This window comes from Echiichthys vipera (genome assembly GCF_963691815.1).
Source record: "Echiichthys vipera genome assembly, chromosome: 4".
In the NCBI taxonomy this organism is placed as follows: Eukaryota; Metazoa; Chordata; class Actinopteri; order Perciformes; family Trachinidae; genus Echiichthys; species Echiichthys vipera.
In genome coordinates this window covers 27088048-27114744 of record NC_139829.1, presented here as the reverse complement: position 1 = coordinate 27114744, position 26697 = coordinate 27088048, and the positions used below count along the sequence as shown (strand labels likewise).

Here is a 26697-nt window from a genome sequence, read left to right as displayed (position 1 = left end):
TTATTCTGTCCATTGTATAGTTTTACATAAAGGTCACAGCAAACTGCAACACATACCCAGACCTGTTGCACATGTTGTAGCCCATAGCTGTTTCAGTAGAGGTCCACATGGACGCAGAGCAGCACATTGAACTTAGAACTGAGAAAAGACATCACATAGGAATATGTGAGATGGAGGTTTTAGAGCAGGAGCGTGTGGGACAGGTAAGGCTCTTCACCCCCCGGGCATCTGTCCTCCTATATGGGAAAGCTGCAGCTTGAAAATAAGAGTGCTCTAATGGGGGAGGGTGTTTGAGCACTGATGAGAAGCATATGCTGTCTGCTTGTGTGTAATTACCCCACTCACCCCACCCCACCCCACTCCACCCTCTACTCCATCCAAGCCTCCGGAAAGCCCTCGTAGCCCCCAGTTTAGCCAGTCGGGGGGGGGGGCTGCCCTAACACCACACATTTTGTCTGTGTTTAATGTGCCCTGCCCTTGGGGAACTTGTAAACTTCCTAGATTGCAAAGAAGCCACGCTGGCTGACAAAGAGACGTAACAGTGCTGTCAGTGTTTTTTGAATTCACTCACGAGGAGACGATAACGACTTGAACGCCTCAACTCTTGGAAAATAGATTGTGAATGAGATATAAAATGGGATCAGCTTGACACATGTCTGCAAGCTCACTTTCATTAGTCTCACTAAGATACTTAAATGGTATTTGACAGTTGGAATAACAAGCGCAGACACACACAGAAATCATGAAGCTGCACCCTACCTGATAAGGGTCTTCTCTGTAATAACTATAATGAAAGGCTTGTGTAGCAAAAACAATGCATTCTCTGTGTGTCGGTTAATGTTTACTGTTCCAGCGATCGGCCCCGGAAGGCATCCAAGTAAGTGTCAGGCCCTGGCAGGTTCTTATCCATCACACTGGAGTCTGCTGCTGGTTGAGGAACAGTAGAAAATGCTGACTACAGCTGCGGAGAATTATCGTCATCCAAACTTTGTCCAGATTGTAACAATTTGTGTGAAACAAAAGCTGAAGATTGTGATTTTGTCAGTGCACCATGTCTAGCCACTCTTGTGTTGTGTGGTGCGTGTGATTGATATTCATGTCGTGCACAAAAGCTACAGGGCATCACTCTCTCGCGAGGTCCTGATAAATTACACTGTGGCTTATCTGGGATTTTGAAACTGTAGATGATTTTCCTCTGTTCATAGAGGCAGAACTGCTGAGCTAAATCCTTTGTTCTGATAGTTGTTTGGTTTGAAGAAAAATCCAGACAAGTTAGAGCTAAGTCCTTATTTGCTTGGGATGAATAGTTTTAGTATTGTATAGCAACCAAAACATCTCTTTTTAAGCTGACTATTTCATTTTGTTTCCAACCTCGCAGATATCGGCCCTGTGTCCATCACTACCGACCCAAAGAAGTTCCAGCAGGATCTTCAAGAGCTGTTTGTCCAGGTGGGAACCAGAACACATGAAATTATTATTCTATGGGAACTATTGCTTCTGTATTCTTCTTCACTAACCCAAGCTATAGCTGTGTGGACTGCCATTGCTCAACGTTTACTGACCAGCAGCTACTATGGCCACAATGGACAATAATGTGATGATGGTATAACAGAGTATATAATCATTATTAATGAAGATATTTAGAGTTTATTTTTCCAGAAGTATATGATCCTGTATGCTTCTGTTACCCAGGGTGGGGGTGACTGCCCCGAGATGAGCATAGGAGCCATAAAGAAAGCCTTGGAGGTTTCTCTGCCTGGATCCTTCATCTACGTGTTCACTGACGCCAGAGCCAAAGACTACCGCCTAAAGAGAGATGTTCTGCAGCTTGTGCAGCTCCGGCAATCACAGGTACAGTCCTAAAAAGTGGACAAGGTTGTGAGGATCTCACAGATCACAGAAGATATACACATCACTCAAATGTTGGCATTTTACTCTCATGTATAGTACATAGGATGGAGGTTCCTCCTTGATCACAGCTACAGTGTAACAAAATAACACAGAAACATCGTCCTGTAGTCCTGCTTAATTCGGCCATAATTATCTAAATGCTGTTTTAGCAGGAAATGGTTTGGTCAAAGGTTTAAATACAAGTCCTGGCCCACAGAGTTTTGAGTATCTTTGCATTTATCACATGCTGTAACAAAAGGAATACAGTGGCATGCTGTGAAAGATCTACATTCCAATGAAGTTCCCCGACGCTCAGCTGAGCAGGGGAAAGTCTCTTCAAAGTGACTCTAGTCTCAGCCTCTACGTGAAGCATGACAATGAGCATTAGCGTCACTTTGGAACCAACTGAAAGTGAGGCCGTAGAAAGCAAACACTAAACAGTAGTAATCCTCTTAACTCTTCCTGCCCCCCCCCCCCCCCCTTTGTTCCCAGGTGGTATTTGTATTGACCGGGGACTGTGGGGACCGCTCTCAGCCTGGCTACAGGGTGTATGAGGAGATCGCTGCCACCTCCTCTGGACAGATCTTTCACCTGGACAAGCAGCAGGTTAATGAGGTGAGAACATGACAGAGTACATGGCACTGCAATGATTGCTGCTTTCACCAAACCCTTATTAAATGTGTATATACATGCACATACATACTAATATAAAGTAATATAGAGCAGTATATATGAATATGGAAAGCGTCATACAGCCTAATAATGGAGAACTGCAGGAGCAGGAGAGAAACAAACCCCTGTCTGACCCAATGATGTAATAATAGCGATTCATTTATTGTAATCAAATGATTCCAATGCTGATATTAAACTTCCTTTTCATTTGATACGGGCGAGTGACTCTTTTATATCGGAAGCAGTATGTAACAGAAGCCCTATCCAAGAAGCCAAAGACAGCAGGGCTCACTTCCCCAGCAGACGTAAAAGAAGCCAGAGTTTCCTCTGGGAGAGACACTGGTATCCTGCATGTCAACACCGAAGATGGCTGGGCAGCGCGGAGCTGGAGCCAACAGCTCTGCACAGTGGTGGCCCACTGAACCTCTGAACTCAAGCGTGTTTGTGTGTGTGTTGGGTCTGTTTCCTGTCAAGTCATGCTTGCGTGTAGCTAAACATACAATGCCTGTGTGTGGGGCAACTCGGTTCATTATCACTCCATAATCCTGCAGCTGTTTAAGGAGTGTTTGAATGTGATATTTGTGCTGCACTATTAAGGGAAAAGGTGACCAAACTCACTCTAGCCCTCACACTTTAACCCAGATGGCTTTGTGCTAAGGTAGCCCAAAGTATTTTGACATCTTCTCAATGTACTGTTACTTGTAAACATGTACATACTTATGAACACTTTTTTCTTGGATACACAAATGACTGTATGTCAGTTGTTTTTTTAAGACCTGTGTGATTATAGCTCTTGGGTGGCATGCTTTTAGCAAATTAATGCAAATCCTTTAATCCTTAAAAACCTCTGAAGTACTACAAATGTAACCAAAATATTCCTTCTTAATAGCAGTTTAATAGAGTGCAGGCAAATCAAAATATACAAAATCTTTTTGTGGTCTCTAGGGGGAGGGGGGGGGGGGGGTAGAGAAAAAACAGACTGCTTATTTTACTCTCTAATCCCAGGATGTGATCTGTCACGGCTTCCCTCCTTCCAACACAGCTGCCCAGTGGAGTTGGCTCCAAGTCCTCACACAATTTATTGTTAGCGCTATGTATCGTCCTCCACACTCCCTCTTTTCCCTTTTTTTTTGACTGGTTATGATCGACAGGAAGTTCCGCTCACAAGAGTGTGAACAAGTTAGCCCTGCTAATGACCTGTCAAACTTGGACCATGATCTGTGCTCCTCGTGGCAATGATGCCATCCTTCAGTCATCGACAGCTTGAAGCGCTAATCAAAAATGAGGGCTGTGATGTTTTGGCTTCCAGATAATGTCTGCTGTGATGTCTGCATGCAGACAGAGCAGGGTTTTAAGGAAGCATGTAATGAAGATGTGGTTTAGCAGCATAGGATATGGCCAGCTGCACAGACACTCAGCTCAACCGCTTTGAAGAGTGATTTATAACATTGCCCTTATGGTTTACTCATTATATGGATGCAGTAATGAGTTAAGGGGCTGGTAGTGCTTGTGAGACATGAAATAAAACCCAGGTAACATTTGTTCTGAGTGCACTAAACAAAGGCACCATTTATGGTGTAGCTGCTTCTCAAATACAGGCTACTTGTGACAGGCAAAGCTTCGGCAGGTGTGTCGAAACTCCCACTGAGCAGAAAGCAGGGGGTCCATCTGGGACTGATTCGCTCTAATAGCCTTGATTTGTAGCGGCACATCTTCCTGCAAATGTCAGCAGTTGTGGTGTTTAAGTCTGGGTAAGGACTAAGCTGACCCTTCCCCACTGGGAGGTCTGGAGTCAAGCTGTTATGCTTAACCACTGCACTGCCATGTTTTTCTTTAGCAGGTAATGCACCTGGACGAATACAGCATCACCCCAGCCTTAGCTAACCCTTCTTCTCTGGCCCCATCTGTCATGCTTCTATGAATAGCAGAGGGGGGTCCTTCCTGTAACAGCCCTGTAAGCCTGTTCAACTGAGACACGGCGGATGAGGTTTCACAGGATTTAAGATCCTCTGCATTCCCAGTGGTTGAGACAGGGAGTGGCTTCAGAACTCAGCGTGTTCCTCCAGACCTTCCATGGCCCGGAAAGCAAGCCGTCCCATCTCTGCGCTCCACTTCCTTTTATCTGAGGTCTGAGCAATGCCCACTTCTCTCTGCTCTCTTGCATAAGAAAAAGACACTATCCTGGGGCAGATGTAGGTCACTTCTTTGCAGTTTCCTGCTCTGCTGGTGATGGCTGCACATGTGGCAGACATTACAGCTGTTTCCAGTTGTAAAACGGCGAGAGGAACCAGCTGCTGTCAGCACCCAGTGGACTTGATAGACAAAAAAGCAGAGGCTTGATAATTAAATTATCAAAGGCTTTCCTTGTTTCAGTTTTCGTAAATGTCTAAAAATGTGTTGCCGTGGGCTGAAGAAATGTTTTCAGATTGTTTCATTACAGACCCAGCTTAGCCATAATGCCACTCCATATGAGGCCAAAACAAATCCTAGTTAGCAGTTTGCTTGTTAAGCTTTTGGGGGGTAGAAGATGAAGAAATGAGACTCATAATATCAGTTTTCTGCTTATGTTTTTATTTTAGAGAAAACAAAAGGAAAACTGTATTCTTACTCAAAGCCGTGATAATCATTATGTCAAGGTCAAGCACCTGTCAAAACTGAAATTCTATACTGTCAGATATTTTTCTGGAGAGCCTCTGAGGGACATTATAGTCTAAGTGAAGATCGTTTTTGCCATTAAATATAATCAAACTGTCCAGCATTATTTCAGACTTTTGGTAATCTTTGCTCTGAGTGGTGGAATGACTCATTTAAGAAGTGAGCCTCCTGCAATCCTGATGTGTCGCTGTCTGACCTCATCCGGCTTCTTAAGCTTAACCGATTCAACAGAAGAGCGGGAGCCAGCTGTTTCTGTCCATAAATGATGCTGCGCGTCAGTAAGGTTGATATTGTGGAGTATACAGTCTAAGTGTTTTTCTAAAACAAAGGCACTACTGCTTTCTTTATTCTGAGAAACAAGCCTCTCGATTCATGAAAGCTGTGTTGCAGAAGGGGGACGGCTGCCTGACAGACTTCCACTGTGAGAGACACTCCTCGGAGAATACATGCTCGAGAGTGCAGAAAACTGTACGTTATCAGTTTGACAGTTTCACTTTTCCTTTGTTTATAGGCAAAAACCCTCTGAGGAATACTTTTGCGATGAAAGAATAGTCCAAAGACAAAGAGCAGTCTGCTGCTCGAGCGGTAAAGAGGTTGGCGGTGAGGGGGGGGGGGGGGGGGGGTCACAATCGTGTCCTTCCTGTCCTGTCTTTCTAGTTGAGAGGGATCCCTGACAGTTTGCACTTTTGACAGATTCCAGCCTCATCCACTGACAAATGTGTCTCCTCCAGTGTGACATGTTGCTCTGTTTTTCTCCCCCTGTCAGGTTTTAAAGTGGGTAGAAGAGACCGTTCATTCTATGAAGGTCCACCTGCTGTCCTCCAACCATGACAATGCCCAGGAAAACAAGTGGGAAGTGCCCTTTGACCCCAGCCTTCGAGAGGTCACCGTATCACTCAGTGGACCAGCACCACAAATCGAGCTCAGCGATCCTTTTGGTAGACAATCTATAAATATTTTTTCTTTCCTGCCATATGAATTAATTTAATATTTTCTGTGCCCCCAAAAGACATGTTTTACTTTGTTATTGTGTTCTAGGTCGTGTAGTTGGCGAAGCGCAAGGTCTTAAAGAGCTGTTGAACATTCCCAACTCCGCTCGTGTCGTCAACCTGAAGTTTCCCAGACCTGGGGCTTGGAAACTAAAGGTACTGCACATGTGAATAAGCCATAAATGTATTTCTCTGACTAGTTCATGACAATGGGCTAATTGAATACTATTCCTTTTTATAAAGGTGAGTTGCAGTGGGCGCCATACTCTGAGGGTCACAGGAGTCAGCAATCTAGACTTCCGGGCCGGCTTTTCCAGTGTCCCCGTTTCAGAGTTCAACCACACTAGAGAGAGGCCAATAAAAGGTTGCCGGACATATTTCAGTTGGATCTTGAGTCTTTTTTTCCTGTAACTCTTGCAGAGGATGACTTCATGATGATCTGTTTTTATCTCTCAGGACTTCCAGCCCATGTAATGCTGAAATGTACAGGCCTGAAGCCTCCAGGTCAGCTCAGCCACGTGGAGCTCATGTCAGGCTCAGGCCGCTCTTTACGCATGATCCCTGTGCCTCTGCCCTCTGACCTCGGCCAACAAGGACTGTGGAGTCTCCCGGAGTTCCGCACCCCCTCCCAGAGCTTCTTCATCAAGGCGACGGGCAAAGACGAGGAGGGCTACCGCTTCCAGAGGCTGTCCAGTGTCTCCTACACCAACATCGTTCCAGGCAAGACAACCCCCTTCCTGAAGACACATCTCACCAAAGTCACTCTCACACCTCATCAATCTCTCGGGTGACCTTTGAGCTTTGTTTCCTCCCTTGTGTAGATCCCCCAGCTGTGCGCATGCCCGATGTGGTGAAAGGCTTCTACATGCAGCCTGCTGCGATTAGCTGTTCGGTGGAAAGTGACATTCCCTACAGGCTAAGATTCACCAGAAGTGGGATTACACTGGGAGAGGAGAAGTTATTTCAGTGAGTCTTTCCTCTGTTCGCTCAGCACTCTGTAACATTTGGCTCACTTTCCAGATTCGGATTCCTTCAGATGCCGCAACTTAATTCACCCATTACCTGCTGTAAAAAAGGCTAATTAGGTCACTCACTACTCCTACAACAAGCCTGTCTGTAAAACATTAGTGCTGCTTGACTGTTGAGTTTTATTGGCTCATTTGTCAGAAAACGTGCATATGGTTAATTTTGTGAACATTACATGTTCGATTGTGTCATCTTGAAAAATTAACAAAGCATTTACTCCATCTCAGTGTTGAAGCTGTGCTTTGAATGAATTGGGAAAACTATTGTGTTTGTGTGTGCGCGTGTGTCAGAGATACTAATTAAATGTGACGAAAAATGGGATCTTGTTGCTGTTGTCATACTCTAGTCAAGAATCAAGCATATCTTTGTAACAGGAATTCTGCCATTTCATCATGGGAGATTGCCCATGCGTCAGCTGAGGATGAAGGCCTGTATGAGTGCATAGCACAGAGCAGCGCAGGACAGGGACGTGCTTTAACACAGGTGACTGTTAGAGGTATGTCACACACAAAAACAACAATGCAAGCACACACACCTCCTCTGCCACTTTTTCATGCATGTATCACAGTCGCAGCAAGGCATTGAAATACGTTCCAGAAATGTTTTACCTCCGATTCATGGCTCAAACATCAACATGATACAAAGCATGCCAGCACAAACATTTTTACTCAAGAGTCAACTTTCTTAAAAGTGAAAAATGTCTGTTTTTTTCGGCACTGTTAACACCTAGTTTGATGTTTTGGTTGTGTTTCCACTTAAACAGAGCCTCCTCCGGTTCTGAAGCTGGCAGTGAATGTGACTTCCTCTGTGGGAGGCGTTGCTGTGCTGTCCTGCCAGGTGGAAGGCTCTATGCGCTACAACTTGACCTGGTACAGAGCTGGTCGTACCCTACGATCCCGCACAGGGAGGGTGAGACTTCTGCCAGACTCGTCCCTTCAGATCACTGGGGTGCGGACTCAGGATGCTGGGGAGTACCACTGTGTGGCCACCAATGCCCACGGAGACAGCAGAATAACCACGTGGCTTCTCGTCCCAGGTACAGCGGAACGATACCCTGCGGGTCATCTGCTTAAACACTTAACACACCGGAGGCCTCATGACTCCTCTCAATCCCTCGTCATCTGTTTTCCATTATTGGCCTAGCTTCCCCGCAGACAGGTTTAGCTGCTTCCATATCAGAAAATGTTCCTCATTAACCAGAAGTGTTGCCTGTTTAAAGGTGTGGCTTCTACTCTGGGCACACGCTCAGATGTTTGTAATGGATTTCAAAAAATAGCCAAATAAATGCGAAACTTTTGTACTAATGATGTCGGACATGGTAAGCTGGTAATTGCATTGTAGCTCACATCATCAGGAGTTACACTTGTAAAACTTGTGACAGGGAAGTTATAAATGACATCATGCATCAGTGATTAGGCTCTGAGTCATTGCCTGCATTTTGCCTCTGTTTGACTCCAATTGTAGAGGCACCTTCTGTGGTAGTTCACCCCCAAGGCCTGGCTTTCTCTCGTGGGGACGAGATCCGCCTCGTCTGCTCGACGTCCGGCTCCCCTCCTCCCCAGATCTTCTGGAGCCATGGAAACATGTTCCTCACTAATCGGCCGAGGTAAGAGAGCTCTCAGCCCACTCAACACCTCCGGCACAGAGGACTCAGAGAGTCATTACATTCAACTTTAACTACATGCACGATTGCCACATCTTGTTTGCATCACATCGGAGATTTACATCTTCTGATGTAAAATCTTTTTTCTAAACCACAAGTAATTTATATGCCTGTGCAAAATACATATTCAAAGAAAAATGTCTCTCATGATACCCAAGAACAGCAGAAAGGGTTAGAGATGAATTGCTCTTTTACATCTGCAAATGTAATCACTAAGAATCTACAAACATGAATTCTGTCGACTGCATGATACAGGTTGATCATAAACCAACATGGAGTTCTGACCATTAGTGGGGCCCTCCCAGAGGATGCTGGGAACTATACATGTTTGGCAACCAATGAGGCTGGGACTGCCTCTCAGTCTGCGTCACTTACTTTTGCAGGTAAGTAAAGATATCACTACTGATGTTAGGGATGCCAGTGTGAAGACATGCTGCTTCTGGATTTATCCTTTTTTTTTACGATTTGGAGTCTCGTTCATTTCTTTTTTTTAAATTCTGTTGAAGAATTTATTTTTCAGACATCAAATAAGGCAACTGCCTGGGTTGTTGACTATTCTTCAGGAGCATTCGTTTTGAAACAATATGTGAATGTTATCCAGTGTGAGTCGAGTAGTGTGGTCACATGCTCTTTCGTCTCACACTGAGGGATATTTCTCTCCTTGTTTTGTAAGCGCTGGCAGTTGTAGGCCTGGAGTTTCAGTCATGGCATGTCCGTTAGTGGTTGACAGAAACCTCAATACTAATGAATGGTGGCAGTCTCTTCCTGGGGCATGCTGTTTTACACATTTTTGTCTCTGAATGACATTTTTAACAACATTGAGCTTTCAAGGCGGAAAGAAACTTGTGAGATGTATCATCTTATCCTTTAAGCTAGTCTGTCTGCCTGTTCCAAAAACGTCTAACCCTGCTCTTTTGGCACAGAATGCGTCTGAAATGTTAGTTGTTTTTTTATATATATATATATAACTATGCAAAGTTTACTAATTTAGGCCAACATTACATTATTTCCAAACCCGGTAGTTTGCTATGAATTGAAAATTCTTAAGAATGTGTCACTTCTTAAGCTTTCTTTTCCATCCTCCAGAGGTGCCTAGAATAACAGTGGCACAGCAGGTCGTACTTGTGTCTGTTGGTGGTGATGCGACTCTGGAGTGTAAAGCCACAGGTGTTCCCCCTCCTCTTGTTCACTGGTTCAAAGGTAAGTTAAGGTCAAAAACAGTATGGGACCACAAGGGAGGGTGGGTTTGGGATCAAAAAGGGTGAACTGTAATGTTTATGTCCAGGGCCATACCATGTTATTTACCCTGGTTAAAGTAATAAAAAGATTATGAAAAAAATGGTTTGTACATACAAGTGACTGAGGAAATATCCAGTAAGAGACCAATGTGCTTGTCGTCAGGTGAGCTTGAGGTGGGCTCTGCCCCTTTCGTGGAGCAGGATGTACACCGAGGGACCCTGCACATTCAAGGGGTGCAGGAGGTCGACGCTGGTCATTACAGCTGTGTGGCAAGCAGCTCTGCTGGAACCTCCTCTGGCACTGTCAGTCTGGAGGTTGGAGGTGAAACCACATTCCGTGTTTCACGTTAAGTTTAATTCTCTCTCAAAATTTACACAAAGGAACATTAACTCTCTTTTCCACAGCGGGCCCATTGTTCTCAGACGCACCGGTTGACGTGACAGCTAACATAGGGGAGAATATCACCCTCCCCTGCGTAGCTCGAGGTTTTCCACAGCCGACGGTGACCTGGCGCCGACAGGACAGCAGACAGATTGTTACAAGGACAGACAGCCACAGTAGAACAATGATTCTGGAGAGTGGACATCTTCTAATCCAGAGTGAGTTATCCATGAAACACTATCACAGCAAAGAGCTTTGGCCTACAGCGCAGGCTAATACAGCTTCATGGTTGCCTTGCATGACTGACATTTTCTGAGTGATTATATATAGAAGAGGTGCAGCCTGTCATATTCAATTCAGCTTTTCTTCAGAGAGGGGGCAACAGGATGTCATTGCCATCTGTAAAGTTGCAGAATATATATGGCTTTCAAAACATTAAGTATTCATCCTGCTAAAAGCACTTCTTCTGGTCTGTGAAAGACTTGAAAATATGCCACTTCACTTCAATGCTGTAAATAGTTCTGCAAGAGTAGGTGTCCTTTTGTCCAAGTATTTCAGTGTGAGATTGTGAATTTAAAGGTTCTGTATGATAAAAGTGAGATTTTCAGGTTTTTCATGGTTAAAAAGCAGATCAGTGTGCTGTATAAATACTTTGTATTCTACTTTGCATCGTATAGTAAGTATGAAAACGATGAATCCACAGAGCAATGCATAGAGGCCCTATTCAGAAACTGTGCCTTTAAACGAGCCGTCAGGACTTTTGTACCGTTGTGATGTAGAAGACCCGCAAATGCCGACCAATCAGAGCAGTCTGGAATTTTTTCAGGAGGGGGACCTAAAGAGACAGGTGCTGAAACGGAGCCTTTCAGACAGACAGTATCAGAAAAATAAAGTGTTTTTTTAACATTGAAGCATTCATGTTCAAGTAAAAATCCAAAATCCAAATATGAATCTGAAAATAAGCATCATTCGGGGTCTTTAAATTATTAAACCTTAAGGCCGTTCAGCCTGCAGTATGACTAAACCTGGCCACTGAAGGTGATCCTTTGTGTTCCTGAGACTAATGTTTATAGTGTGCGTAATGTTATTTTGGAGAGGAATGGGTTGCTTCACTAACTGTTTCCATTAGTGTCTTTCCTCTGATGTAATTACCTCAATCTGTTGTAGATGGCTTCATTTTTTTTTGACCTGCCATTGTTTTAGAAAACATCTCCATATTGTGTCACACAAGTCAGCCGTCCCTCTCCCTTCTGCTCCTTACTTTTTATCCCATGCTTGATGTCTTGCCATCACCTATTTAAACATCGGCCTGACTATCTAAACACAAGGAGTGAATCATATGTTGATGTTCCAACATGCGATCTCCAGAGAATTTACAGAGTGGGACATGTGTGTCAGCAGTCTGGCAGCTGAGTCAAAACCATTAATCCCGTTATTTTCTATTTTTAACTCTTAATTACAACGCAGTCAAACCCTTAATACCACTTGTTGTTAAGCGTAGGGCTTAACTGATACTAACATGGGCTTATTTTTTTCTCGATAAATAGTTTGCTTTTTTGCTAAGTGTAGTGATGCTGCTTATCTCAAATGTATACATTGGGCTGTGTTTCTAAATATGTTGATTTAAGGTTCCTCTGTGCTGGTTTTCTGTGTGTTTGTCTACAGGTGTCTGGCTGGATGATGAAGGGCTGTACATTTGTGAGGCCAAGAACCAGTTTGGAACCATTAAAACGGAGGCCAGAGTTAGTGTCACTGGACTGGGTAGGCGTGTTTAAGCTCTCGTCTCTCTCTGTATACTTGTAATACTTTAACATTTCACTTCTCTTTTTTACTATTTATGGCTCAACACTTCCTTTTGTTGCAGAGCCCCCTCTCTTGGCCCAAGGTGCCCCAATCATCACCACTGGCATCGGTCAGTCCCTGAGTATTCCTTGCATGTTGTTGGATGGGATACCTCTTCCAGAAAGACACTGGTCCCACAATGGAAAACCTGTAAGACTGACTATTAACTTTCAAATACTTATAATAACTCTCAAAGATAATCCACTGTATGTTCCTGTGTGAGAGCAGTCGTTTCTCTTCTGCACAGGTTCAGCTGAATGGGAGGCTGTTCCTGAGAAGTGATGGCAGTTTGTACATTGAGAGAGCCGTCCCAGAGGATGCTGGGACATACGTCTGCACTGCTGTGAATGTAGCAGGCTCTGTGAACATCACAGTCGGCCTGGAGGTCCACGGTAAGAGTGCACGTTAAAGAAATTGGAATTGTATTCACTTTCTTACCGAGAGTTAGATGGGAAGAGCAATATCTCACCCAAGAAAACCATGAAGTTAGAGCCAACACATGATTAGCTTAGCTTGGCATTAAGACTAAAAGCAGGGGGAAATGGCTCACCTGGCTCTGTCCAATGGTAAATTGTGGATACTCAAGGAAGTCAATAGCCTGCCGTGGCCAATAGTTCTAGTACATAACCCCCTGTAAAACCACATATGAAAAAAGGATTTTGGAGGTCAGTTGATTTGATATATGACCAAATACCCCAAAAATATTTCCTGCAAGTGTCAGCTGTACTTCGTGTTTTGCGCTAATTAGTAAATGTTTTGCATGCCGTCTCATTAAACTAATATGGGGAACATCGTAAACCTTATACTTGCTTAATATAAGCATGTTGCATTGTCATTGTGCTAATTAGCACTGATTAACCAAAGTAAAGCTGAACAGAGCTACAAGCATAGCTGTAGATTCTAAGTCTTACTTTGTCTTTATACCAAACCAGGCTAGCAGCCTCCAGTCTTTAATCTAACCATGCAACCTGGCTCCAGCTTTATCTTACATCAACATCTCAATCTTCTCATCTAAGATTAAGATTATGATTAGACAGTCATGTCAACAATGTGGTGAGTCAGCATGGAAAACAACAATATGTCAATGACTTGACCACCTGCTGTCATCATAGTGAGAGGGTTCATTTATTGCATGCTTTGATGAAAGGCGCATCTTGTTCATAGGCACGTAATGACAGACAGGCCAGATTAACGTTCATCATCGGTTTGTAATGAAGAAATGCCTCGAGCGCTGACACTGCTGGCTGGTTAGGCCAGTGATAATACTGTGGGCCCGCTTCTTCATGGCCAGTCAGACAGCTGTGTTTTGTGACCTACTTCTTCCACAGTGCCCCCTGAGATCAACGCTGGTCCGTACCACTACATAGCCAACGAGGGCGTAGCCATCGCACTTTCATGCAAGGCCAGCGGAGTTCCAAAGCCAAATGTTGTCTGGTCCAAGGTAGGCTGTCACACTCACTCTCAAAATCTACTTTTCTTAATGATTCCTTTGGCTGCATCCCATACACCCATACGTGACTAACTGGCTCGTTCTTATTCCCACAACATTATCGAGTGAGAATCACACAGCATTCATCCATCTTAAAATGAATCATCATTAAGATTGTGTAAACGGTTGTTTAGATTATCGCTATATCAAGCATTTTACAATCAATCAAAACATCAATATCCAGTCCTGCAAAGGTGATGGGATCAGTTTTGTGTGTATTGATTGCAATTTCGAGCCAAACCAGTCATTAGTAGACTGTTAATGTAATCAGCACTAGCATAATGATAGTGATAGTACTAGTCATCTCCATCTAATAATTCATTCTTTAAATATTCACATCTTTTATTTTAGGCTCTAATGTATTACTTCAGATTAAAATGTATTTTATAAATGCATCTTTTCATTTAGCTATTGTCATATTAATCTAGCAACATGGTTTTCCACTCCGTCCCTATTTTCCTCTGATTTGTCAGAATGCTCTAAAAATACCACCAACAATAACCGTTTGCATCGCAATCAAGTTTTGATTAACCTGACCAGGAAGGATGTAACCATGGCAACTTTACCATATTGCAGCTTGACTATCAGAAATCACTCAGGGTTGTGTTGTACCCTAGGAATCTATTTAAAACCTTTCTTGCAGCACCTTCCAGTACAACACTTGACTAAAAAAAGAATTATATCACAAGGAGAAATCCTTATATGCAACCAGACTGAACCGGTTCAAAGTAATCATGCTTGACCCGCTTACAATGCGAAAAGAATGAACCATGTCATGAAACATTATCCCTACATGTGTCATTAGGTATTATATCTCTGCCTTGTTGCCTGTGACTGACTACGATATGATCATATCAGGCATAATCTAATAACTTACCTACTGAATTATCAAGTATAGATGTCGCCACAGTAATCATTAAAAGCAGTGATTTGACCTTTCCAGTAAAGAAATAAACGTATTTAAATCATGCCAGAGTAAACCTCCATGCTGTTACATAGCCAGAATTACTAAGGTCAACATACATATTGTTGAACAGAGCCATATTTTTCTTCCTTGCTTTTTCCCAAATATGTTCAGAGGAGTACTCTAGGAGGACTCTAGAGTCAAGTAAATTTATTTTCTTGACAGATAAAAGTGAATCTGTAAAAGCAATTTTATGTTCAAAGCAAGTGAGTTTGCAGCAAGCTGTTGCTGCTCTTGTATGTGTGTATTGGCGATAGAGAGTGAGTTAAAGGGATGCTCTGTAGTTACATTAAACATCAAAGGTTGGGCTGCAAACCTTAAACCGAGCTTCGTGCTCCTGCACTGTTGTTGTGTGGTCAGCTTTTATCTACAGTATATTCTGTCTGGTCTTATGCCTGCTGTTCCTCCAGGGAAGGCAGCCTCTGCCCAGGGCTCGCTCCTCTCTTCAGTCTGACCCTGATGGATACCTCCACATCCCCCACCCCACTGTTGATGATGCAGGCATCTACATCTGCACTGCCACCAGTCCTGTGGGCTACGCTAGCCGAGAGATCCAGCTTAGTGTCAACAGTAAGGCACATAAATGTTCCACCAGACACCCAGACATAGCAGCGTTTGATTTAACAAAGGCTGACCTCTGGCTGCAGACTGTATGACGTTTCACTTTTACATTTTTACCACATTTTTAGAGATACAAAGCATCTTGAACACGTCTACATGGTATTCTTAATGTGCTTACTTTCTCTCTTTTCCAGCCATGCCTACGATAATGGGTGTGAGTGGCCATGACAACACAGTGAAGATGGCTGCAGAGGTGGGGACAGAGGTTATTCTCCCATGTGAGGCCAACGGGAGTCCCTCACCACTAGTCACATGGAGCAGAAATGGGAATCCCATCCCCCCCGTCACAGCTGGGTAAGAGGAAGCCTTGCCTCACTGTGGCAATGATGCAGTCAAATTAATTAAACATCGTGTAACAAACATTCTCACCTTACTTGATGTCAGTCTCAGTTATATAATTGAGTCAGACTGCCTTTCAAGGCTGCTGCTAATGTTTAGAGTTCATTTAGTGATGACTTTTTTCAAGGGCAGTTAGGCAGAGGCTGCAACACTCTGCCGGAGAGCTGTGTGCGGGCTTCAGTCGTTGGCTAAACTGAGTTAGAACATCTGGTCCCACATGGTTCGCTGATTCCCAGCTTTCATGTGTGGTCACTCAGGGTGCCGACAGGCTGGCTGACTGGGGACACAGACTGGTTAGATGACAGGCAGACACCAGACGTAATGGTTTTGGGGTAGATAGAAGAATGACAGAGTGGGTTGAAAGCTGTGGTGACTCAGATACAGCATGACTTGTGTGGGGCCAGGAAGAAGGAAAGGGTGGGGGCGGAGTGGGGGGTGCCAGGAAGAGAGGAGGAATCGAACTGACAGAGTAAGAGATACAAGCCCCTGTCTGCCTGATGTTCGGATTCCCTGGGGTGCTCCAGCAGTAAAACAACATGCTGACTCTTTACTTGTCCTGTCTGATGAGAATAACACATCTCTGTGAACAACCCCCACGTCAGCCCATGCTTTACATATGCGAGACCTGCGGAAACAAGCATGCTGTGATTCTTTCTCTCCAACTAAACTCTGTGGGGTCAGAGGAAATATCCAGGGGTGCTGATTGTTGAAATAATTTAAATCAGTGGGTGGTAAGATTTCTGCCACTGCCGTGTAGCACTAGCAAAAAGACAGAAGACCCAGAGCTATTCAACACTCAGTCAGTGGATTTCTTCACTCTAGACCCTAATCCTGATGAGGCCAATTTGTCCCAGTTAGTCTTTTTGTCAGACTGTGTACACAGTGGACTTGACACCAATGTGGGGAATGATGGATGGGTGAGAGGGGTGGTTCATGTCTTGGGTGCTTGAGCTAGTGTCAGCCTTCACTGGGGCATTGTCGAACTGCAGCGCCGCAGTCTGAGCAGCACAGATTGACCACTGCAGAGGCAGTCATTTGGTTCCAATGTTATATGTTGCTGCTTCTCCTCAGGCTGTTTGAGGAGGTGGGGGAGCTTATTACGCCATATGTGCAGCCGAAATAGAGAGCTCTTTGTGCCTCATACTCATTTCCACTTACATGAACATGTTATTGTTATATTTCAGTTGCTTGGCAGACACTTCTTTAAGATAAATCACAGAGGTGTGTTTACATTTATGCAGCTGGATAGCTTCTGGTGTTATTCAGGTTACACCTTTAAAGTCACTGACCTACATTTAAATACTTAAACTACATTTAACTGCTGCTTTTGTTTTTGCTACAAAGCATGTTTCTGGAGTGGAGGGTAGCACATGTGATTGCCTCCATCTGTCCACTTGTTTGTCTGTGACATCTATTAATGGAATGGATGGTTTTGGTATAAACTTTGCTTTCCACATGGTTGTTCTCAGGGGGATAAAGCATCTGTATGACCTCTCATGTAGTGCCACGATAAGGCCGATCTTTTGATTAAAAAAAAAAAAAAAGATCTGTATTTTCTGACGCCTTGGTGATAAGCACACAATAGCCGCTGTTCACATTATCGTTCTCAACAAGAAGAAAAGCATAGATTTTTATGACCCTATGACCTTTCCCTTGACAACGTCTCCAGGTCAAACTTCGGTTAGCCTTTTACACTGTCATTACCCTAGACAATGGTAATTGTGAAAGTAAATCACAAGGGAGATTACTAGGCCCTGGCTAAGGTCCAGACTCCACTGAGTTCTTTCTTGTTCAGAGCTTTCACCCAACACTAAAATCCATTTTTCCTCCCAAAAAACAAAGGGAAAGATGCAGTCGACAGCCCTATAATGTATTGCAACTCTGTATTGCGGTCACTTTCTGTAATGCTTTGTTTTGTGTTAACAGCTCAACAAATCACTTTTAAATAAAAAAAACAATTCCATGAAATTTGTACATATTATTTAATTGATTTACATACTAATGAACTACTTTATCAATGTGCTTCTGGCGGAAGCTGTACTGGGAATTTTCTGGCGGAATCTGTTTACAGGAACCGTTTTCATCAACTCATCATTTACTAAAAATAGTAACGGAAGCAAAATTGCATCTCCAAAATGTGTCCTCACAGACACACAACTACCAAGGTTTACCAGTACTATAAACACTGAGCAGCCTTTATAAATATGTTACTGTTAATGTGCTCATAAATGTATTCATGCTCCACATTGTTAACAGGATACTAGAGGAAAATATTGCTCCAAAACAGGAACAGTTCTCCCAAAACACAGGCTGTAGATCTTCAGTGACACATAAAGTGTTGTGTTTTCTCCATCCCTTTGCCCTTGACCCCTAACTACTCCCCAGGTTCACCGTTTTGCCTTCAGGCTCTCTGAGGATCACTGATTTGCGCCTTATTGATCGTAAACTGTACACCTGCACTGCAGAAAACCCAGCAGGCAACGTGTCCCTAAGCTACAATTTACACATTCAAGGTAAGTCTTACTTCTTAGAAACTTTAAAACTTGCATTTTTAAAATGCTGTCAAGTTGATTAATTCCACGTGGACACGTCACTTCTAAAACATGTAAAATATGTGAGATATTTAAATGAATATGTGTTTAGCAGATGTGGTGAGACATACGTTGAGGATATTTGTATTCGTCCTCAGCTAAGCCCAGAATTCAGCCGGCACCTTCTCTCCTGAAAGCCCTGATTGGCCAAAGAGTGATTCTGCCATGTGTGGTCCAGGGAGAGCCAAGCCCTGAGGTCAGTTGGTTTCACAATGGACTTCCTGTTGGGGTCAACAACACTTCACCCCTCAAGATCGAGCAGGTCAGCCTTGCTGACCAGGGCACTTACCAGTGTGTGGCAAGGAACAGCGCTGGACAGGAGACTTTGGAGATCAAGCTGGAAATTCTTGGTGAATATCTGTAGTTCAGTTCTTCAAACCCTGTTTGTTCACTTTGAGAGTAAGCACAGATTAACACAACTGCAGTATACACAGCATATTGTGAATCATTTAAAACCTTTTTATATAACTGTATCCTAGCACTGGCAATATGAAGATTCATATACACTGACAGTGTCCCAGTTCTAGACTCTCCCCTTCTTTAGAGGTGCATTCTCTCGAGGCACAGTAGCTCCATGCTGCAAGAGGAAAACGGCCCAGTTGTACTTGAAAAGAAATGGTTCGGAAATTCAAAGTGTTTATAGTTGTACACTTAGCCGTACACTCAGCCGTCATATAGAGGGGGGAAAATCTGGCCTTCATGTAGAGGGGGGGGAAGATGTGATATAGTCTCTTTTGGAAAACATTGATAGTGTTGCACTGGGCTGTTCGTAAGTGACGGAAATAGTTGTAGTAGTAGAATAAAGTAGTAGAATGAAAAAAAGGGGGCTAGAGAAAGAAGCTCAGCCCTGGCTCCGTTCTCACCTCCGCACAGCTGGCCATTCAATTCACGGTGTGGAGTGGGTGAGAATGCCAGATTGTTGAGTTTCAGAAGGGGTCGGACACAGCCCCCCTAATCCAACTTGAATAAGGTGTGTGGGGTGTCCAAAGCTATTGGACTGTCTTCCAAGCACTTCTGATGGAGTATACTGACTCCTTAAAGGGGCGGTTCAGTATTTTTCAACCCCATGTAAGTTACTAATGGCAACAGCTTCTTCCAGTATTGAGCGCACTCTTGAAACAGCATTTTTCTATAGGAAAATGTGTCTGGGTAGGAATTCTTCTCCTCTTAGGCAGGCAGTGCCATGGTCAAACAGCAGACGGTCTGCAAGTAATTGTAATCATATATCGCGTTAGGATCCTTTTGTAGCGTTAGGATCCATTTGTAGCACAACTAGCCACAACATCTGCCTGTCTGCATTTAAAGGTAAGGTTAGTCTATGAAAGCTGCGTAAAGTGTAACTCCATATATTGCACAATTCAGAAATGCGCAAAAACGAACCATTGTTGTTATAAAAATCGTTTCGTTGACAAAAAGCTCTGTTCACATCCCTCTCTAAAGTTCCACTCCAGTGTCTTCTGGCAACATCAGATGAACAGACTTCACCATCTGTCCATAATACATTCAGACACTTATGATAACAATCCGAGCCTGTCAGAGGCAAAAACAACCATTTTTAGTTGAAGTATATTAAATACAGAAATTCCCCTTTAAACATTCCTTTCAGACTGCAAATTGTGCCTAATCAAGACAGTAATCAGTAATGGGGTGCCACAGGGGCCTATTCTTGGTGTTTAGTGTATTCTGGTGTTGTTATGACTGTTTTATTAATTGTGTCTGCCACGTGATTGGCCAGAGAGCACATGACATGTCAACAACAGATCCTCAGAGGCCCTGAGGGCTTCTTCTCACCTACACACTATAATCTGACAAAAACTCATTGCAATTTAGATTTAAGGTTCACAGTATCAACTGCCCTCTGCACTTTGAACCAGCACTTAACGTGTTTTTCTGTCCTCACAGAGGCCCCGTCCTTTGCAGAACCTGGAGATGCCATCATGGAGAAGGTAGCGAACAGCAAGGTCATCATTCCTTGCCCTGCTGAAGGTATGCAAGGATTTACAGTTGAGTCAGCCTTAGACAGACTGAAAGAATAGAGCAATCAAAGGTCTGGCATTTAGAAGAGACACAGTGTACAGGGTGGGACTAAACATTTTAGAGCCAATAATGGATGCAATTCCACCTACTCATGTACCATCAAAATAATGTTTCACTGTCATTGTAGACTTTCAGTTGTCAAACCATAAAAAAAGATCCTTGCCATCTAAAGAGGTGCATCCTCTTTTTATTGCAGCACCCAGGGGCATGCTGTTGTCTCTATATTTTAACATCTCTGTGCGAACAAGGTAGCATCCTGGAGGGATGTGGAGAGCTGGCTATTTTATTGAAACACCGTCAGTGTCTGTGTATGTATGCACTGATAGATACTAACCCTCTGACAGCCCATGCAAACAGGTATTGTTTGTGTGCAGCTGTGTCATGGTTACCAGCACAGTGAGAGAGGGTGAGGAGTGTGTCCGATGTGGAGCAGCAGCTGGAACATCAGTCTGCCTGCTGCCTCAGTGAGCCACATCTGCTTTCCTCTGCATCGGGGCCTGCTGGGAGAGGAATCCTAATTACAGGCTGCTACTGGCAGATGAAGGACAGAGATGTTGGAGGTGCACCGTGAAGCACAGGAAGAGGAAGATGAAGCAACACTAACCCTCCTTCCATCCAAGTCATACCAGCAGGAAGACTGTACCTGTCCGCAGAGGGCTCACACAGAAATGCTTGGAGCTCTTGACACCCTTGAGAGGCAGCCGGCAGCAGAATACAAGGATCCCCTCATTGTTCTCTTGAGATCTCTCTGTATGAGGGAGATAAAGAGCAGTCTCTGCCAGAAGGATATTATTAATTCACCAACAAGCGCGTTGCATTAGACAGAGGTAATTATTTGAGAAACACATGGTAGAGATAATTTCCGACTTCGTCAGCCCCGGCAAGTACATTCAAAGTCTACTAATGAGATCTGTTAAAATCTAAAACAGAACATCTGTATGCATTTCCTCCCAGCAATGAGATAATGAATTTGCTTAAAGCTCCTTAAATGTAAACATGTGTTTGGAGAGGCAACAGATGATAACATCACCTTTGATGGTGCTGCGTCTCCTGTGGTTAGTATTTTTTATTTTAAATGAGGAAGGGTGCAGTGTTTGATTTCTCTTCCTCGTCCGTGGTGTTTGTATATGTAACACCTCTGTAAATAGACAGAGCTGTGGCCTTTGGAACACTCCGCTGCACTGCTCTTTCATTGGTCTGTCCTTGTCCTCGAGGGTCTTGTTGTCAGATAGAAAGTTCTCCACCTTTTCCCCATTCCACCTTTCTCCACTTGACCATTTCCACCTTTCTTCCACCCAGTAATCCACAGGACACACCTGTTTCAGGCTCCTGAGTTTACGCACCCATGCCTTTGAACTGCTTGTTGAACCACCCCTGTTCTTACTGCTCAAGACTCTCACCTCAGTGTTTGGTAATAAATCTTGATGCTTGTGTTTTAAACCGTACATTTTACATCTCTCCAGCATACTGTGTCTTCTTCGTCTTTTTTTTATGCGACCTTGAAATCTTAAGCTTGCGGGCTACAACGACCCATTTTGGCAATGTCTCCCCTGCTGTCCTGCTGTCCAACAGATAAATGTAGAGCTGGCTTTTTCGAGTCTGGGCATCTTGCCCATTAAGTTCCCCTGTAGATAGGCAGTGAGATGGAAGTAACTTTTCTTGCTGTCAGTCGTGATCAATAAAGCTCAGTTTATACTCACTCACAATCCTTTTCTTGTGTCCGCACCTGCAGGTTCACCTCATCCCAAGGTGCGCTGGTTCAAGAATGGCCTGGAGATACACCCCGAACAATCAGAGCTTTCTGTGGCGAGGGATGGAGCTCTCGTAATTAGCACAGCGTCTGCCAGCCACAGCGGGGACTTCAAGTGTGTGGCGACCAATGAGGCAGGCTCTGTCGAGAGAAAGACTAGGCTCAAAGTAAATGGTAAGAATTCAGTTGCCACTATTTTTGTCCCTGCTAACAAAATACCTTAAACTGAACTGAAATATATTTTTTTCTTGTGCGCTTTGGTAGTTCCCCCAGAGATCCAAGACGATGGCCAGCCACTGAACCTCACTGTCACCTTGAAGCAGCCTCTCACTCTGGGCTGCGATGTCTTTGGGATCCCCTCCCCAACAATCACCTGGACTAAAGATGGTCGTCCTGTGAGTCCTTCACTCTGAATTCCCATTTTGCAGTAAACGTAAAACTTGGAATGCATGTTAGTATACATTGTTGATATCTAGCTGTACAATGCCACCAAGTGGTCATTGTTCTAATTACGATGAGACACTAAAGATGCACTAAACTGATTTCTGTATGCCTAGGTGGACAGCCCTGGGGTGTATCTGCAGAATGGGAACAGGCTGCTCAGAATCTATAGAGTTCAGCCAGAACATGCAGGAAGATTTGCCTGCACAGCTCAAAACTCAGCTGGGGAGGCCCGGAGGGAATATGACATTGTGGTGCAAGGTGAGCTCATAAACCAGCTGTCACTGGCTGACACAGGTGTTTAGAATATAAAAGAATAGAGTGGGAGAAAACACTGATGTAAGGATACTCACTACATAAAGGTGAGAGTTAAAAGAAGGAGGAGTAGAGAGTTTTCTTGGACTTAAAATCACCTGGAACTGCAGTCTAAAGCCCCCAAAGAACTGTTTAATTAAACTTTAACACTGCACTTAATGTAGTATACATCCTGAAAGTTGTCATTTCCCCACATCTACAAAGACTAACCATTAAAGTCAGTGTTATTGACCTCATTTACTGTCCCTCTGTAATCTGGATGATTTTAACATCTGTTGTTTTTTTCCCCTCACTACAGTTTTTAAATTTTAAGTGATCATTATCTCATTCTGATGTCATAAATACTCAAAACCATGTGAACTGACCAGTGTATTTCTGGTTTATGCGTACACTTTAACAGCTCCGCCAGTGATCTCTGGAACATCCCGGCTGCAGGAGTTAACTGTGGTACTGGGCCAGGAGGTGGAGTTTCAGTGTCGTGTTAGTGGACGACCAGCACCCCGAGTGGAGTGGAGCCGTGACGGAGAGTAAGCATCACCCTAACAGTTTATTGACTTGACATTCAGCAACACACATCCATGGTATTGATCTCATCCACCATTCCTTCCTCTCTCCAGGGTCCTGTCCCGCAATGGAGACCCCCATGTGCAGTTTCTGGAAGATGGCCAGGTGTTAAAGGTGAAGTCAGTGAGACTGAGGGACCAGGGGCTTTACCAGTGTCTGGCCCGTAACAACGCAGGAACTCAGATGCGCCAGTTCAGACTCACAGTGCAAGGTCCCTACTTTATTCTTTGTTCTTTTTCCACAGAGACACAAAGTAATAAAACGTAAAAGTAATCAGTATATTGAGTTGATTTCTTTTCCAACAGTGCTGTGATAGCAAAATGGCTTATCATAATATTGAATCAATGTGTATACCTCACCTCTACAGCTGTATGATTTGACTGACACAACACTGTAAGCCTGGTCTATGAGCACAGACTGAATTCTCTTCTGGGGATTGTGTGTCACTTAAAGGGCAAGTGCTGTAATTGTAGTATTGCACACTGCATTTCTGTTTTAGAGGTTTTCCTGCACAAAACAGGCCAATGCCCTGAGGACCTAGTCATACCATGCTAGTAAAAACCAACTGGCTGTTAAACATTAACGTATTGTCGGCTTTTCTCTCCAGCTCCCCCCACCATCAAGGGCCCCAGTGATACCTCAGAGGTGTCAGTAGTGCTGGGTTTCCCCATAGTTCTCCCCTGTGATGTTGTGGGCTCACCCACACCCATCATCACCTGGTTAAAGGACAACCAGCCCATCGTGTCCAGTCCCCAGTCGACATACACCCGTGGTGGACAGGCCCTGCGACTGGGCTCCACACAGGGAGACAGCACTGGCCTCTACACTTGCAGGGCTACGAATCCAGCTGGCACTGCCATCAAACATTATTCTCTGAGTGTGCTGGGTAAGACACATCCACGTTGCTTACACATTAAAGTGGCTTAGACACAACTTTTAATGAAACACCTGTTTTTTGACCCCCTCTTAACAGTCCCACCACAGATAGAAGGCGATTCTACATCCTTGTTTGGTGGTCATGAAGAAAAAGTACGGATAAATGGGAGTTTAACTCTCTCCTGCCTGACTAAAGGTTTCCCTGAGCCAAAGGTCAATTGGTTCAAAGATGGACAGGTTGGTGTATTATCCTTACAAGCTCTGTATCTCTTAAACCCTCAAACATGCTCCTCTAAGATGAGAGTAAAGTTGTAACCTCTATCAGCCTCTACTGGCAACCAGTACAAATTGCAACCGCATCCTCTTACACAAGCCACCTCCACTCTACAGACTTGCTATGACTAAGCTAGTTAATTATAGCAGAGATGTAGAAGAAGAATCCAGTGATGATGTAAGCTACTGCAATAATACTGCTTTGCCCTGTTTGTTTTTCCCTTGAAAAACATGTATTTTCAAGTGCATCTTAATTTCATAGCCACATCTATTCAGTATGTGTGTGTGTGCTTGTGTACATGTCCTGCACATGTTCTGTACATGAACAGCAGAAATGCATGAGGATAAGGTGGGATTTAGGATTTTTTAAGCTTAAAAAACAAACAAAAAAACAATACAGGCTGGCAAATTTAAAAGACAGACATATAAACACCTGCTAAATGTTTTGTTGACTCAGTGATATTTATTATCTAACTTTTTATACCCACTACTGATACTAATACCTATACAAGGTTTCGAAGTAAGACAAGAAAAAGCTTAAGAGTTCTCCACCAATTTAGGATAGCACTCATAACATTATTAGAGATTGGGCTTTTTTTTTTAAAGGATCAAAATCAATGCAATAGAACCAGAGTTATCATCTTTTTTCTTTGTCTTTAGTTGCTGACTGGAACCTTCCATGCCGGCATTCAGGAAAGTGGCCACATCCTTCTCATAGAGAACGCCATGTTGTCCCACGAGGGGCAGTACACATGTGTGGTCACCAACTCTGCAGGAGAGGACAAGAGAGACTTTCATGTCACTATTCAGGGTGTGTTGGGTTAAATCAGTATATGATATACCCTGTATCTGTATCATGTTTGGCTATTCATTTCAAAATTGAAATGCCAATTGGCCACATGACTTCAAATTCATCATGCATTAAGTCATGCATGAGTTGTGATTCTGTATGTGAGTGCTTAATTAATAGAAAGTGACCTGACAAAAACATGCTCTCGTCTCGCTAGTTCCTCCAGTCTTTCACCGGGTGACTAACAGAGAAGCAGCCTGGGGTCTGGGACACGAGGGTGACAATGAGGACATGGTAGAGAAGAGGGAGGTGGTCCTGGGCCATCCAATCAGCCTGTCATGTGAGAGTAACGCCATCCCCCCTCCCAAGCTCAGCTGGTACAAGGATGGACGAAAACTCACCTCTAATGATGGAGTGGTACTACTCCCAGGTCAGAGAGAATTCCTTCCTGTGTGATCTCCAGTTAGAAGTGAGGTTGTTATGTATGACAGGGCCTTCATATTCTAAGATAAATGTGTTTTTGTTATATGTGGGTTTGTCTTTTCAGGTGGACAGGTGCTACAAATTGCCCAGGTCCAGAAAGAAGATGCTGGAAAGTATATATGTCAGGCTGTTAATGAGGCAGGAGAGGACCACATGCACTTTGAACTGGAGATCCTGAGTAAGCAAGCGCATTTACATAATTTAGCTGGAATTAAAATGCATCAGTACAATGTATGGATTTTGAAATTCTATAAAATCAATTCTTAATATCATGTCTGTTGTGTTTACATCCTCAGTTCCTCCTGTGATCATAGGAGCATCACAGGAGTTTATGGAGGAAATGGGAGCAGTGGTCAACAGCTCTGTGGTTCTCCACTGTGATGTGACTGGACACCCTGCTCCAGTCATCTCCTGGCTGAGGGATGGGCAGTCGGTGCACAAAGACTCACAACACCACATCAGCGAGGATGGGACTCAACTCCAGGTTAGTCATTGTTGACTTTTTGAACAAATGCCGGCTTGTAAACAGATCCAACTGTGACATGTGACAGTATTGAGCGTTGACACTACAATCCCATCTGTTAGCTCCTCAGTGTCCAGGTGTCAGACATGGCTGGGTATTTGTGTGTAGCTGAGAACAAGGTTGGAACAGTTGAGAAGCTCTTCAGTCTGACAGTGCAAGGTAAGAAGAGTCCGTAACTCCAAAGGCTTTACCACTACGTTGAAGAAACAATATACCGTGTGTCTTTTGTCCCATTTATAATGGGTACATGAATTATTACGAATTCATGCGTGACTTGATGCATG

The 26697-nt window shown here is 43.8% G+C and overlaps 1 protein-coding gene across 1 annotated transcript in view; it reads left to right on the top strand.

Annotated features, from left to right (window-relative positions):
- The window catches only part of hmcn2 (hemicentin 2), a 45987-nt gene that overhangs the window by 691 nt on the left and 18599 nt on the right, over positions 1-26697 (top strand). The window contains exons 2-37 of the mRNA XM_083912905.1: positions 1379-1449; positions 1693-1851; positions 2383-2505; positions 5984-6155; positions 6256-6362; positions 6450-6570; positions 6663-6926; positions 7028-7172; positions 7607-7728; positions 7996-8268; positions 8697-8838; positions 9151-9278; positions 9982-10095; positions 10297-10455; positions 10539-10733; positions 12181-12276; positions 12380-12507; positions 12605-12749; positions 13686-13798; positions 15221-15380; positions 15566-15725; positions 18156-18283; positions 18460-18711; positions 20264-20347; positions 22131-22322; positions 22413-22543; positions 22706-22850; positions 23305-23431; positions 23522-23679; positions 24076-24354; positions 24442-24581; positions 25278-25428; positions 25625-25837; positions 25955-26068; positions 26187-26374; positions 26476-26572. Coding sequence (XP_083769031.1) covers positions 1379-1449; positions 1693-1851; positions 2383-2505; positions 5984-6155; positions 6256-6362; positions 6450-6570; positions 6663-6926; positions 7028-7172; positions 7607-7728; positions 7996-8268; positions 8697-8838; positions 9151-9278; positions 9982-10095; positions 10297-10455; positions 10539-10733; positions 12181-12276; positions 12380-12507; positions 12605-12749; positions 13686-13798; positions 15221-15380; positions 15566-15725; positions 18156-18283; positions 18460-18711; positions 20264-20347; positions 22131-22322; positions 22413-22543; positions 22706-22850; positions 23305-23431; positions 23522-23679; positions 24076-24354; positions 24442-24581; positions 25278-25428; positions 25625-25837; positions 25955-26068; positions 26187-26374; positions 26476-26572 — 5496 coding nt within the window. The remainder of the gene's footprint in view (positions 1-1378; positions 1450-1692; positions 1852-2382; positions 2506-5983; positions 6156-6255; positions 6363-6449; positions 6571-6662; positions 6927-7027; positions 7173-7606; positions 7729-7995; positions 8269-8696; positions 8839-9150; positions 9279-9981; positions 10096-10296; positions 10456-10538; positions 10734-12180; positions 12277-12379; positions 12508-12604; positions 12750-13685; positions 13799-15220; positions 15381-15565; positions 15726-18155; positions 18284-18459; positions 18712-20263; positions 20348-22130; positions 22323-22412; positions 22544-22705; positions 22851-23304; positions 23432-23521; positions 23680-24075; positions 24355-24441; positions 24582-25277; positions 25429-25624; positions 25838-25954; positions 26069-26186; positions 26375-26475; positions 26573-26697) is intronic.